Source organism: Oncorhynchus nerka, linkage group LG15 (genome assembly GCF_034236695.1).
Source record: "Oncorhynchus nerka isolate Pitt River linkage group LG15, Oner_Uvic_2.0, whole genome shotgun sequence".
In the NCBI taxonomy this organism is placed as follows: Eukaryota; Metazoa; Chordata; class Actinopteri; order Salmoniformes; family Salmonidae; genus Oncorhynchus; species Oncorhynchus nerka.
The window spans coordinates 25,392,541-25,408,304 of NC_088410.1; the positions used below are offsets into that span (position 1 = coordinate 25,392,541).

Genomic DNA, 15,764 nt, shown 5'->3' on the forward strand with positions numbered 1-15,764 from the left:
ACACTATTGTCTACTGTGTAGGCTAGTGCAGCGTTTCCCGAACTCGGTCCTCGGGACCCCAAAGGGTGCACGTTTTGGTTTTTGCCCAAACACTACAAAGCCTGAACCAGGGTTCAAATAGTGTTTGAAATGTTTCAAGTAGTTTTAGAGTTAGCTCAAAATGATTTCACTATTCAAATACATATCACAAATTTCTTTTGGGGGTATCCGGATAGTCAAATTTCTTTTGGGGGTATCCGGATAGTCAAATTTCTTTTGGGGGGGGTATCCGGATAGTCACATTTCTTTTGGGGGTATCCGGATAGTCAAATTTCTTTTGGGGGGGGTATCCGGATAGTCAAATTTCTTTTGGGGGTATCCGGATAGTCAAATTTCTTTTGGGGGTATCCGGATAGTCAAATTTCTTTTGGGGGGTATCCGGATAGTCAAATTTCTTTTGGGGGGGGTATCCGGATAGTCAAATTTCTTTTGGGGGTATCCGGATAGTCAATTTCTTTTTGGGGGGTATCCGGATAGTCACATTTCTTTTGGGGGTATCCGGATAGTCACATTTCTTTTGGGGGTATCCGGATAGTCAAATTTCTTTTGGGGGGTATCCGGATAGTCAAATTTCTTTTGGGGGTATCCGGATAGTCAAATTTCTTTTGGGGGGATATCCGGATAGTCAAATTTCTTTTGGGGGATATCCGGATAGTCAAATTTCTTTTGGGGGGGGGGTATCCGGATAGTCAAATTTCTAAATAATCTTGACCAGTGATGCAAAATGCCACAACAGCACACTGTGCACAGTTGTTTTCATGGTGCTGTTTTGTTTTCTGTTGGCCAACAGTAGCCTGGGCTAACAGCAACAGTGGAAGAGGAGTCTGACGCTCGCCATCATGGAAATGATACTGTGTTGTGTATTGATCTAGGTCATGTCTGGTGGACCCTCCGTTGGTGCGTGGCGGGCTGGGGATGTCACTGGTTCAGACTGTTGGTCGTCAGCCGCCATTAGAACAACTCAATAGCAGCAGACACAATTTGTCTGCATCCCTTTAATAGCTCTCCATCGTTTTCTTTACAGGGGAGAAATAAACTGTCAGGGGCATAAAGTTTTAACGTTGTATACGAGACAGCTTTGTACAGTTTATGAGCTGAGCTGTAAATGTTGTGGTATTTACACAAATACATGGAGTCTGGCTCCTGGCTGGCTGGTGGACTATAGGCTCTATAAATAAAAAACGTTTTGGATTCATCAAGATACGCTTGTGTGTGTGGTGGGTGTATGTTGTGTGTCCATGAGTGTGTGTGTTGCCTAACACGCAGAGCCCAGCACTGCTGTTTATTTATACCACAGAGATGCTAAATGTTTTGGGTTGAGGATGACGTTTTTCTACATAATTATTTAAAGTTAGCACAGGAAATTGGTTGCATCTTTGGTCTTGCTCGGCAATGATGGCAAGCTTAGCAGAGACGGGCTTCCCTGGTCCTGAGACCCTGGTAATGAGAAATGACTGTCACAGTTCAGTTGTTAACCCAGTCTTGCATACACAATAAGCACACGAGCAGCAGCAGTGGTAATGTATTCTAATGGAGACATATGGTCTTTTTTATTTACATCAATAATTAAACATTAAAAAAAAGGATTTGGAGTCGCTCTGAAGAGGCGCCAACTCCCAGAATCCCTTGTAACCTGGCAGCGTCTTTTTTCCTCCCACTCTGTCTTTCTCCTTCCTCTCTTCCGCGCTCGTCCCTTGTTCCCTGTAGCAGGACAGTCAGCTATCCAATCAGGTCAGCCACTGCAGGCAGAGGCCATTTGTTTGTGTGTGAAAATGTTGTGACTGTAATAGTCCCCCTCCAATAAAGAGAAGTGCCTATATGACCTGGGAACCAATAAATGGTTCCTCCCTGCGGCGAGTGGGTTGAGGAGCTGAGGAGGAGTTTGTTTAAAAAGACACACACACTCTCATACACACACACACACTGGGCGGGCAGGCAGGCCATTTAGGCCAAAGCAGGAGGGCCTGATTATCTTCAATGTGTTGCCATACAAAGAGGCTCTTAGGGGACCAGCTGAATCACTTTGCATTATTAACACAGCACTGAGTCTGAGGCCTGGACTCACACACACACACGCCACACTCAGACAGCCATATACATGGGGCTACATGGGCTATGCACTGTTGGAGGAAGAGGAGGTTGAAGGGTGTGACGATACAGGCCCGTATCAGTATGGGACTGAAGCCTGGTCGGGCGTATCGACCACAACGCACAGTTCATAGTGCACACTGACTCGGTCTTGGGATGGTACATCACAGTCCAGCTGGCCCGTGTGTGTGTGTTGTTGGTTTGTACAGTACTTCTCAATTGGGATTAATTGATCAGTCCAATTCATTTTAATCAGACCAAGTCAAAGTAAGTGCAGTATGCCACCAATACACTGTCGTCCTCAACTGAATCCGTGGCTGTTTGTTAAAATAGACAGGCCTATTGACTTTTGAATTGAAGCTTGTTTAATTATTGGATGTGTTGAAATGTCACAGGTCTTTGCGATGTGTTGGTTCCTTGGTTAACAAGTTCCTTTCTTGTTTTTCTGTTTGCAGGTCTACACATAATGAGTTGGAGAAGAACAGGTGAGTTGGTCTTTCATTTTCATACTTATTAGACTTAAAACAAAAAGTCAACTTGTCCAAATCTATACTCAAAAGTCCAACTAGCTCCTCAAATTGCACTGAAAAAGCACTTGCTCTTAGCTTGCCAGTTTGGAGCTTTCCACCAGGCAACTTTACCCAGCAACAGGTTATTAAAACCAACAGTAAGATTTGACCTAGTTCCTCTTAATCTAAGGACATTCCCTTCCTCTCTCCTATACTCCGCCTCTCTCTATCTGCCCTCTCTTTCTCCCTTTCTCTCTCTCTGTGTTGTCTCTATCTCTGCCCTTTCTCTCTCTCAATCTCTCTGCCCTCTCTCTCTTTCTGCCCCCCTTCCCTCCTCTCTCTCTCTCTGCCCCCTCTTTCTCTCTCTCTCTCTCTCTCTGCCCCCCCCCCTCTCTCTCTCTGTCCTCTCTCTTCTCTCCCTCCTCTCTCTATGTTGAGTCTCCACTGTACAGTACATTGGGTTCACTACTCTACAGTACATTGGGTTATGCAATGGGGCCATTGCTAAGGGCTTTGAGTTACACAGTTACAGCTAGGCAGGGTAGGGTGCAAGCACAGCAGACTGGGCCTGAAACCAGAGGCATTTGCAGCGTCTCAAATGGCACCCTATTCCCTATAAAGTGTAATACTTTTCATCCGGCCCCATAGGGCACTATATAGGGAATATGGTACAATTTAGTCCCTTGTCAAAAATAGTGCACTGCTTAGTAAATAGGGTGCCATTTCAGACACACCCGGGGTTTCATGGTTGCTTTGTACAGACAGAACACAGTGGATCCTTAGAAGCCCTTATCAGATGTGGAGTTTAGACGCCCACTTTGGAGTGTTTAGGCTTCATCAATCGCCTGACAGGAGAGGAAGGTCTGGAAGGGTTCCCCTGGAAACCATCAATAATACGAGCCTGCGGAGGATTTCTAGTAAAAACATCATGTAGCCACAAGCAATCAGTTTAATTACATACCACCTCCTTATTTATTTAGTGACTTTTCTAAATGACAGGGACATTGGGAGAGGAGATGTGTTGGATGACCAACTAACTAGTTAAACAGACATGGTTATGATGTCATATCATCTCATGACTGTCCTGTGTTCTTGTGATACCATGCCATCCTACCATCCTGCCACAGAGACTGGTTCTGGCAGATAGTGCCCACATGGCTTTGCATCGTCAGTGCTGATGCAGCGTGTGGCTCTGTGTGGGTTGTGGCCGAGATAAGTGATGAGGAGACGTACAGATGTAGGATCTTCATTTGAGCCAGTTCGCTACAGCAGGCAAATAATCCTGCAGCAACTGAAAATGTGAATGAATATGTGGATTATAATTCATGGATGTTTTTGTAAGGGAAATTAAGTCTGAAATGTCAAAGTGGAAATAACAAACTTCAGAAGCCTTTTTAAACCTCAAATACACTACAAGTAAAATAAAAAAATAAAAAAAATAAAAGTGAAGATCTCCTACGACAGGGTGATCAAATTAAGCTCCTACATCTGTAGGCTTTTACCGGTGTAACTAAGTGATGTGCTTGCCTAGCTGGTTTGGAACATCCCCTGCTCAGTGCAGTATGCTAAAACAGCACTGTAGCAGCCAAGTGCACCTGCTAGTTGCTGTTGACAAGGTCTTTAACCCACCACATGACATTCAGACCTAGGCCACAGCGAGTGGTGTTGTTGCAGGGTAGATTAAGCCTAAAACAAATCAATATTAAATGAGAGAAATTAGTTTAATTCATGGAGCAATCGTAAACCGTCCCTTTAAGAAAAAACATGAAAAACTCTGAATATAACTTCTAATCCCTATATTTGCATGCTGTACGCAAATAACGTACTTTATATGTCACGGGCCTAACAAGCCCGTTTGGCAGTGAATTGTCCAAGCCAGCCGCACTGCACTCTGGATTCTGGCATGGAACACTCACCAGTTCCATTTAGTCAAGTTTATCAAACAGACTAGTTCCATTCCATTCTTCTTGCTCCCGCAGCAGGTCCGTGAGGTGATAACCCTGTAGTGACAGAGCCGTGCGGCAGACAGAGATGACAGGGTAGGAGATGAAAGGGACCTGAAACCCAGAAACCACATTCCAGATGCTCACATACTGTAGCAACAGCCTCCACCGCCACCAGACTAGATAACGCCTCGGTTTCACCTTCTTTGATTATTTAGCTGCCTCTTATAAACCAGTTTCGCTCATACATGCAGACGTGAAATTATAGACTACTGCATTAGAGCCAGAGTTTAAACTGGTTGGTTTAGCTTGTTTGTTAGGGTATGCTGGGTGCTTCCCAAAACATCAGTTAACATTACACAAAACAAATAGTACCTAAGACAAATTATAAACTGGGTGGTTTGAGCCCTGAGTACTGATTGGCTGAAAGTCGAGGTACATTTGAAGTCGGAAGTTTACATACACTTAGGTTGGAGTTATTTAAACTCGTTTTTCAACAACTCAACAAATTTCTTGTTTAACAAACTATAGTTTTGGCAAGTCGATTAGGACATCTACTTTGAGCATGACACAAGTTAATCTCTACAAACAATAGTACGCAAGTATAAACACCCTGGGAACACGCAGCCGGCATACCGCTCAGGAAGGAGACGCGTTCTGTCTCCTAGAGATGAACGTACTTTGGTGTGAAAAGTGCAAATCAATCCCAGAACAACAGCAAAGGACCTTGTGAAGATGCTGGAGGAAACAGGTCCAAAAGTATCTATATCCACAGTAAAACAAGTCCTATATGGACATAACCTGAAAGGCTGCTCAGCAAGGAAGAAGCCACTGCTCCAAAACCTCCATAAAAAAGCCAGACTATGGTTTGCAACTGCACATGGGGACAAAGATCGTACTTTTTGGAGAAATGTCCTCTGGTCTGATGAAACAAAAATAGAACTGTTTGGCCATAATGACCATTGTTATGTTTGGAGGAAAAAGGGGGTGGCTTGCAAGCCGAAGAACACCATCCCAACCGTGAAGCACGGGGGTGGCAGCATCATGTTTTGGGGGTGCTTTGCTGCAGGAGGGACTGGAGCACTTCACAAAATATATAGCATCATGAGAGAACACAATTATGTGGATATATTGAAGCAACATCTCAAGACATCAGTCAGGAAGTTAAAGCTTGGTCGCAAATGGGTCTTCCAAATGGACAATGACCCCAAGCATACTTCCAAAGTTGTGGCAAATGGCTTAAGGACAGCAAAGTCAAGGTATTGGAGTGGCCATCACAAAGCCCTGACCTCAATCCTATAGACCATTTGTGGGCAGAACTGAAAAAGCGTGTGCGAGCAAGGAGGCCTACAAACCTGACTCAGTTACACCAGCTCTGTCAGGAGGAATGGGCCAAAATTCACCCAACTTATTGTGGGAAGCTTGTGGAAGGCTACCCAAAACATTTGACCGAAGTTAAACAATTTAAAGGCAATGCTACCAAATACTAATTGAGTGTATGTAAACTTCTGACCCACCGGGAATGTGATGAAAGAAATAGAAGCTGAAATAAATAATTCTCTCTACTATTCTGACATTTCACATTCTTAAAATAAAGTGGTGATCCTAACTGACTTAAGACAGGGAATTTTTACTTGGATTAAATGTCAGGAATTGTGAAAAACTGAGTATAAATGTATTTGGCTAATACGTATGTAAACTTCCGACTCCAACTGTATATCAGACCGTATGACAAAACCTTAATTTTTACTGTTCTAATTACATTGGTAACCAGTTTATAGTAGCAATAAGGCACCTCAGGGGTGCCACGGCTAAGGGCTGTATTGTCCATATACCACACCGCCTCAGGCCTAATTGCCTAATTATACCATTCGATTGTTTCTTTGTGGGGTGCTTCCTTGCTAGAGTAGTATGTCAGTTTTGCTTACCAGCATTTTGCTTACCAAACAGCCTAGCCCCTAATGCACCACGTAGTATTCTACTAACTAAACCCTACCATTAGCTTGTTTGCTATGCGTGATGCTAGGCTAAGTATTGTATGTACGGTATACATGCTGCTAGCGAGGGATTCAATGACAGTCGTCCCTATTGAACCAGCTGTGTGTTCAACTGGCCATGTTGTTTTATGATGTCTCTGTTTATGGGTAATCAAGAGGGCCAGGCTTTTACTCTGGGACATAAATCTAGGGATGCCGTCTCTCTCACCCCTCCCTATTCATTTCATATTGTGTATTCGGCCAATAATACACCAGACAATAATAAAAACTCCCTAAATGATATTGGTGCTGGTGGTTGGGTGGCGCTGATGAAATGATATTTAGTTTTTACCCTCTACGCTTTATGACAACGGGTTGTGCAAACAGACTCTCTCTTAAACACCTTTCAGCAAACAGATGTCTGTGGTATATTAAGGGTACAATCTGCAATATTTACTGCAGTTCAATTGCCATTTCAATTACCCACTACCCAATTACCCACTACCCAATTACAATTACAATTACAATTACCCATTGATTCTTGAAGTGGTCAGGGCTGCCATAGGAGTTCAGGGTTGTCCCTTTGCACTCCTCTTTTCCCCATTGCATCTGTCTGTCTGTCTGCCTGCCCGCCCTTTGGTGGCATCCTGTCTGGTAAGGATGTGCATCGTTCCCTTTCAAAGTGAATCGATACGTATCTAGATACATCGGCTCAGATACAGGAATTATATGTTTTGGTTTGAAACAATTTGTTGCGATTGGGATTGATGAGAGAACGATACGATACACCAACATTTTCCATTCTAAATTCAAATCTGCTGCTGATGGAGCCCATAAGCTGAGCCTCTCTGAGCTGTGTGTGTGTGTGTGTGTGTGTGTGTGTGTGTAAATGATGTATGTCTATGGTGTATACTATGTAGGCCTCTGATCTGAACCATAAGGGAGACTAGGCGTCTACCACCCCACTATCAGATTAGGGGGTAATGTGTGTGTGTGTGTGTATACTATGTAGGCCTCTGATCTGAACCATAAGGGAGACTAGGCGTCTACCACCCCACTATCAGATTAGGGAGGTAATGTGTGTGTGTGTGTGTGTAAATGATGTATGTCTATGGTGTATACTATGTAGGCCTCTGATCTGAACCATAAGGGAGACTAGGCGTCTACCACCCCACTATCAGATTAGGGAGGTAATGTGTGTGTGTGTGTGTGTGTAAATTATGTATGTCAGATTAGGGAGGTAATGTGTGTATACTATGTAGGCCTCTGATCTGAACCATAAGGAGACTAGGCGTCTACCACCCCACTATCAGATTAGGGAGGTAATGTGTTTTTTGTATGTGTGTGTGTAAATGATGTATGTCTATGCCTCTGATCTGAACCATACTATGTATCAGATTAGGCCTAATGTGTTTTTTGATCTGAACCATAAGCCTCTGATCTGACCATAAGGGAGAGGCGTCTACCACCCCACTATCAGATTAGGGAGGTAATGTGTTTTTTTGTGTAAATGATGTATGTCTAAATGGTGTATACTATGTAGGCCTCTGATCTGAACCATAAAGGAGACTAGGCGTCTACCACCCCACTATCAGATTAGGGTGGTAAATGATGTATTCTATGTGTGTGTGTAAATGATGTATGTTAGGGAGGTATGTGTGTATGTCTATGTGTAGGCCTCTGATCTGAACCATAAAGGAGACTAGGCGTCTACCACCCCACTATCAGATTAGGGGTAAATGATGTGTGTGTGTGTATGTGTCTGATCTGAACCATAAAGGAGACTAGGCGTCTAAATGATGTATGTCTATGGTGTATACTATGTAGGCCTCTGATCTGAACCATAAGGGAGACTAGGCGTCTACCACCCCACTATCAGATTAGGGAGGTAATGTGTTTTTTGTACCGTCACTGTGTTTGAGCCAGTAATGTCAAATCTCCAAATCCAATGGTTTTTACCGCTTGGATGTTTTTAAGTGAGCTTCTTTTCTCCTTCTGCAGATAAGAGTTGTGTCTCCGGTAACTTGCTTCTATTCTGGTTAAACAGAACTTTCAACAGTGCATAGATAACAATAACCGAGCAAATTCCACAGGTTGTCACGCAACTAATAAAGCCTAGTGTTTGCGCAAGATCAGCTGCCTTCCTGGCGCTGGTCAGCACTCCAAGCTGGACACAGTGAGCAGTTTGACTAGGCTTGGTCGTTCTGCACGAAAAATAACTTGTAGGTCAATGACTGTCAACACAGTAACAGGCTCAGTTTGACACTGAAGGAGAGGACGCATCAGTTGTCACAAAATATGCGAGTTATTTTCAGAAGGTAAAAACTAATATGAGCAGAACATTGTAGAGAACCGGCGATTCGTTACGTTTGAATACATTTTCTGACCGATGAATACTACATTTGAATCGGTTCTGAATCGTCTACAGTCTTATCTTAATCATTTGAATCAGTCTTATCTTAATCATTTGAATGGGGAACGATGCGTATCGGTGACTTGTTACATCCCTACTGCCTGGTGTTTGTTTTGGCTGGCCCACAGTCTGATGAGAATGGCCATGGCTCATTACCAGGGGACTTTGGAATGGTGTGGGACAGAATGACGGCTGCTTCTGTTGTCACTCAAAACATTTCTTTGTATCTGCATTTCTTTGTGTCTGCTCGTGTTATATATTGGATAGCATGTATGTGATGTTCTGAACAATGCTGATGAAGCTTCTAATATAAAACTGTGCCATGGCATTGTTGAATACTCGTTTCTGATTGGCTTGAAGGGCATTCAAGAGTGTGTATTATTCCCCTATAACACACAGTATATCAGCATGGTGGTATGTAATGGCTTTAGTTCATTCTTACATGTTCTATGTTTGAGCTGCTTTTAAAAGCAAAAGTCATATTGAAAACATTATTGGCAATGTTGAATTCGATTTTCGTAATAGCAAGCTAGGACTGATGGTTTGGTTAGTGTAATTACCAAGTCTTATTTGTTTGGTTACCAAGGCAACTACTGTAGCTATCTAGTTAACTAAGCTACTTCAGTGGAGGTTAAACACATTTCTATATACAAATACAAATGAACACATTTGTAGCTGCAAATGTGTTAAATTATAGCCATGGTATAAAAGAGGTAGTCAAGTCTGGATTCTGTGCGTCCTCTGGAAAAGAATGCAACTCCATGGACGTTCAGTTTCACGCCGTGGACGTTCAGTTTCACTCCGTGGACGTTCAGTTTCACTCCGTGGACGGTCAGTTTCACTCCGTGGACGGTCCGTTTCACTCCGTGGACGGTCAGTTTCACTCCGTGGACGGTCAGTTTCACTCCGTGGACGGTCAGTTTCACTCCGTGGACGTTCAGTTTCACTCCGTGGACGTTCAGTTTCACTCCGTGGACGGTCAGTTTCACTCCGTGGACGGTCAGTTTCACTCCGTGGGCGGTCAGTTTCACTCCGTGGACGGTCAGTTCCACTCCGTGGGCGGTCAGTTCACACGCCGTGGATGGTCAGTTTCACTCCGTGGGCGGTCAGTTTCAGTTTCCTCCGTGGACGGTCAGTTTCACTCCGTGGACGGTCAGTTTCACGGTCGTTTCACTCCGTGGACGGTCAGTTTCACTCCGTGGACGGTCAGTTTCAGTGGACGGTCAGTTTCACTCCGTGGACGGGTCAGTTTCCACTCGGTCAGTTTCACTCTCATGGACGGTCAGTTTCACTCCGTGGACGGTCAGTTTCACTCCGTGGACGTTCAGTTCCACTCCGTGGACGGTCAGTTTCCCTCCGTGGATGGTCAGTTTCACTCCGTGGACGGTCAGTTCCACTCCGTGGACGGTCAGTTTCCCTCCGTGGATGGTCAGTTTCACTCCGCGGACGGTCAGTTTCACGCCGTGGACGGTCAGTTCCACTCCGTGGACGGTCAGTTTCACGCCGTGGACGGTCAGTTCCACTCCGTGGACGGTCAGTTTCACGCCGTGGACGGTCAGTTCCACTCCGTGGACGGTCAGTTTCACTCCGCCGGCGCGTAATGGAACACACCTTCCACGTCGTTCATTATTTTCCATTGGACGCATTGCCCCTCATTGATTATCCCTTATCTGTTGCATTCAATTGAACATAAGTTCAGAAGATCATGTCTTCTCTCAGCGGAGTATTCAGAATGACTTTAGGGGAACACAATAAGACAATGAGACACAATACCAAAGTCGTGACTTCAGATTGACAGCTGTTTTTGTCTTTTGGCCCAGGCTTTAGTACTTTAGGCCTACATCCTTCATGGCGTGTGAGAGCATAGTTTGCCCCAATTCTCCTCCGACCATAGCAACAACAATACCCACCCTCCCTGTTGTCAGGCCTTGCAGCCAGGCCCAAACTGACCCTAGTTGGGCTTCATCCCAAATTGCAACATATTCCCTATATAGGGCACTAACCTATCGGCTCTGGTCAAAAGCAGTGCACTAAATAGGGAATAGCATGCGATTTGGGACCTATTTGTTCCTAGTCAACCAACTTGATGCCTTGTAAGCTTTTCTTGGCTCAGAAAAGCAGCTTAAGGGACTTGATCTTTGGTCTGGCGAGCACAGCAGAGTCAGAGTGGAGCACAGCAGAGTCAGAGTGGAGCACAGCAGAGTCAGAGTGGAGCACAGCAGAGTCAGAGTGGAGCACAGCAGAGTCAGGGTGGAGCACAGCAGAGTCAGGGTGGAGCACAGCAGAGTCAGGGTGGAGCACAGCAGAGTCAGAGTGGAGCACAGCAGAGTCAGGGTGGAGCACAGCAGAGTCAGAGTGGAGCACAGCAGAGTCAGGGTGGAGCACAGCAGAGTCAGGGTGGAGCACAGCAGAGTCAGAGTCAGGGTGGAGCACAGCAGAGTCAGGGTGGAGCACAGCAGAGTCAGGGTGGAGCACAGCAGAGTCAGGGTGGAGCACAGCAGAGCCAGGGTGGAGCACAGCAGAGCCAGGGTGGAGCACAGCAGAGCCAGGGTGGAGCACAGCAGAGCCAGGGTGGAGCACAGCAGAGTCAGGGTGGAGCACAGCAGAGTCAGGGTGGAGCACAGCAGAGTCAGGGTGGAGCACAGAGCAGGGTGGAGCACAGCAGAGTCAGGGTGGAGCACAGCAGAGTCAGGGTGGAGCACAGCAGAGCCAGGGTGGAGCACAGCAGAGTCAGGGTGGAGCACAGCAGAGTCAGGGTGGAGCACAGCAGAGTCAGGGTGGAGCACGTGCTGGGGGCTGGAGCACTTTCCCCTCTGGTCAGCCAGAGCCGCTACGCTAGGCGAGGCTATGCTAACCGCTAACTTCCGTGTTTGGTAAAAGAGTTCAATAGGCATTTCTAGCCGTTAGCATTAGCAAAGCTAGCAAAGTTATATTCTGTTATAGGAGTTAGTTAGCGGTTAGCATAGTGTAGCATTAGCTGATCTGGCTGTGAGAGTGTGCAGGGTGAATAGAGACAGAGAACACCTGTCTCACGAAGGGCCTGACTCTGAATGACATATTTAGCCAATCACGTGCACTTATCCACTCACATACACAAACCTAGATGTACTGTGTACACACAGTCCTACATCAGCTCATTGCACACACACACACTCCGTGGAGGAGACACAGGAGAATCTCTAGGTCATCCTCATTACGCACGTCTTTCTGACTGCCCTACATTCTCCCTCTGCTGAGTCGCTCTGCAAGATCACGCTGGTTTAGTGAACACACACACACACACCCTCCAGCTGGATTAGGTGCCGGACACTCGTCCTTTCTTACCTGACCTTTGACTCCGGATATCTTTTCACCTCCTTGTTGTGCCCTTACACAGGGGATGTTTGTGTTTATACAGGATATTTGCATTAGCACGTACAGCATTCCAAGATGTGCAGGATACGGGAGGGCCAGTTTGTTTCGGGATTACACATTGATGTTTGTTTAGAAGGATAGAAATAGAAACGTGTGTTGATTGTTTTTGGAATATCTCCCTGATAAGTCTGTAAAAAGCTTTCAAATGACACAAATTGACACCGACAGTGCTTTCAATCAAATCTCTCCCTCTTTCGCCTTTTACCACAACTAATACCTTATGTGGTGGCATTTTAACAAGCACTCCATAACGATCGTGGGTCACGCTTCTTGACAATCCAAACCCACATCCCAAGGGGCTGTTTAGTTGGAGTGTTCCAGGACGGAATGCACTAATGTTCCGTCCTCTCCGCTACTGCTGCTGCTGCTAGTCTAGATGTGTGTCCCAACTGGCACCCTATTACCTATGAGCCTTGGTCAAAAGTAGTGCACCGCATAGGGAATCGGGTGCTATTTGGGACGCACCCTAGAGAAGCGTGTCAGTCAGTTAGCATTCCAGCTAACCAAATCATCCAACGTTAAAGGAAGAACTAGAAGCCTGTTGGAAATGAACCACCTCAATAAATCTGTCTGGGGTCTATATTTAGACAGCTAGAGGGGAAACTGCTCCGTTTCCACCAATCATGGATTTTTAAGGATTGTTGCCCTCCAATCAAAATGCGGTATCTTCTGACGCCATCATATCCTTCCTGGTTGGTTTGCGTGGGCGGCGGAGTGTCATTGTTTACAGTTAGTGGTCCGGAACAGGGACAGAGCTTATAGGGTCCTGGGTTGGTGAACTACTGTATCTAGACTCTGTTACAAGGCAGGGTTAAGTGGATATGCGTTTAGGCTTTGAGGCGGGGGTGGAGAGACAGCTGTGTGTGTGTGTGTGTGTACAGTATTATCATAAACCAGAGCAGCGTGAGATGAGAGAGGATAGCAGGGATAGCAGAAGGACAGTTGTGCCCCAGAAGCCAACATCTGGTTGGTTGGATGTCGGAGGGATCTCCCTTGGTTTTATCTGTTTCAGCCCAAAGCGGTGTTTTAGGACAGTAAAGCCTTCTGGGTATTGGAGTTTAATCTAAAGCTCCTCTGACCTCAGGTCACTATAGAAGGGGGGGATGGAGGCATGGGAAGATAGGGAGGCATGGGACGAGAGGGAGGGATGGATGGGGAGTGATAGAGAAGAGAAAGAGATGAATGGATGGAAGAAGGGGAAGCAGGGAACGATAAATGAAGGGATACGGGTCACCGTGGAGATAGAGATTGAGGAGGGAATGCCACACTTCTTGTTTTGAGTAGTAGAGGGTTTGTGGACGCCAGAATCACATGGGTCTGCTCTCTCTCGCTCTCCCGTCCCTCCCCTCTCTCCACCCCTCCATCCCTCTCTCCAGTGGACCAGATTAAAAGCTACAGAGCAGAGTGATATTAGGCACGTGTGAACTAATCCATGTGTGTTAGTGATGGGCTTCAGCTCCAGCCCCTTATTCCCAGTCTCACTGGGGCCCTGCCTGCTATAACCTCCTGGGCACTGCACAGCTGGCATAGCCTGCAGAACCCCCTCCTCTACCTCTAGTCATCCCCCACTCTGACTATTTATAACTCTCTCTCTCTCTCTCAATGCAGAAGGCCAAAGCAAGTGACATAGACAATAAACAAGTATCTCTCTCTTTCTCTTTCACTCACTTGGTTTTTAGTTTTTACTGTACACCAGCTCTCTATCCTTACATTCCACCCTCTCTCTTCTCTCGTGATGTTTCCTTCTCATCCCTCCCTCTCCGTGTTGCTCGGTTGCCATGCGTCATTGCAGATTCCTCTCTGTGGTTGCCATGGGTTCAGTGAGCAGGCATGACGTGAGGTGGAACAGACTATATCTGCCCGACAATTATCCTACAATTGGATTTATTTACCAACCAACCCTCTGCTGTGCGAGTGAGTGATGTGGTGCGGGTTCCCGGATATTCCAGGTGTCCCGTGTTGATTCATCCCAGTGGTTTTGAACGCAGTTCCACTGTGGCTCCAGACTAAACAACCCAGTGGTTTTGAACGCAGTTCCACTGTGGCTCCAGACTAAACAACCCAGTGGTTTTGAACGCAGTTCCACTGTGGCTCCAGACTAAACAACCCAGTGGTTTTGAACGCAGTTCCACTGTGGCTCCAGACTAAACAACCCAGTGGTTTTGAACGCAGTTCCACTGTGGCTCCAGACTAAACAACCCAGTGGTTTTGAACGCAGTTCCACTGTGGCTCCAGACTAAACAACCCAGTGGTTTTGAACGCAGTTCCACTGTGGCTCCAGACTAAACAACCCAGTGGTTTTGAACGCAGTTCCACTGTGGCTCCAGACTAAACAACCCAGTGGTTTTGAACGCAGTTCCACTGTGGCTCCAGACTAAACAACCCAGTGGTTTTGAACGCAGTTCCACTGTGGCTCCAGACTAAACAACCCAGTGGTTGTCGGGACGGATCCGCAGGATGTGCTGCTCTCGACCAGCCAATCAAATCTCAAAGGAATGAAGAAGTCTAAAAAGGGAATGATTGATAGCCAAGAGAGAGAGAGAGACACACACACACACACTGAATACCACCATACCCACACACTCAAAGTGATAAATACCACCTCCACAGAATAGCTATATTCCCAATGTTTCTCTGTCATTCCGACATGGAATTTGGGTCATCATCCAACTTAATTCCGAGAGGGAATTCCGACTCCCGAGACTTACTAATCAGCCTCTCAGATCCCCAGTGAGTGCAGTAGGCTGTTACACACTTCTACAGTGAACACATTCCACATTCCTTTCATTCTTCAGTGCTATTTGTTGCATATATAACAATTGCCTGTCAGTGAAGAACTCAAAATGACGATTGTCCTCACAGGACGTCCCCGACTCAGAAGACAGCGAAGGAGGGATCTCTCTCTTTCTCTCATTTACTATGTACCAGTCTAAGAGTCCCAGATCGTTTCTTTCTGTCACTAGTCAGCTAGACAGGCTTCATGTCCTTGTGTTTGTTGTCTTTTGTCCTATTGGCTTAATGAGGGTTTTCACTATACAAGGATGTTGTCTATGTTATCTCGACCGCGAAGAGCTGGAGCACTCTGTCTTTAGTAGCCCAGCTAACGACGCAACGTTCCATACATTTCTGTAGGCTTCAGATGCTAGTTTCTGGGCAGATTACACAGAGACGGACGAGTTAGATCTTTAATGACGGTCTCTCCCCCTCTCTCTCTGTCTCTGTCCCTCTCTCTCTCTCTCTGTTTCTCCCCACCTCTCCCTCCCCCCATCTCTCCCTCCCCCACTACTTATTGTATGCCCCCCCCTTCTCTCTCCCTACATCCATCCCTCTCTCCCATCTGTCTATGTTTTATAATAGATAACAGTAAAGTGTCCTCCAGTCC

General features: G+C 46.0%; 1 protein-coding gene across 2 annotated transcripts in view; it reads left to right on the top strand.

Annotated features, from left to right (window-relative positions):
• The window catches only part of mxi1 (max interactor 1, dimerization protein), a 41,922-nt gene that overhangs the window by 5,556 nt on the left and 20,602 nt on the right, over positions 1-15,764 (top strand). For both annotated transcript variants that reach the window (XM_065001354.1, XM_065001355.1), the window contains exon 3: positions 2,583-2,612. In XM_065001354.1, the coding sequence (XP_064857426.1) occupies positions 2,583-2,612 (30 nt within the window). The remainder of the gene's footprint in view (positions 1-2,582; positions 2,613-15,764) is intronic.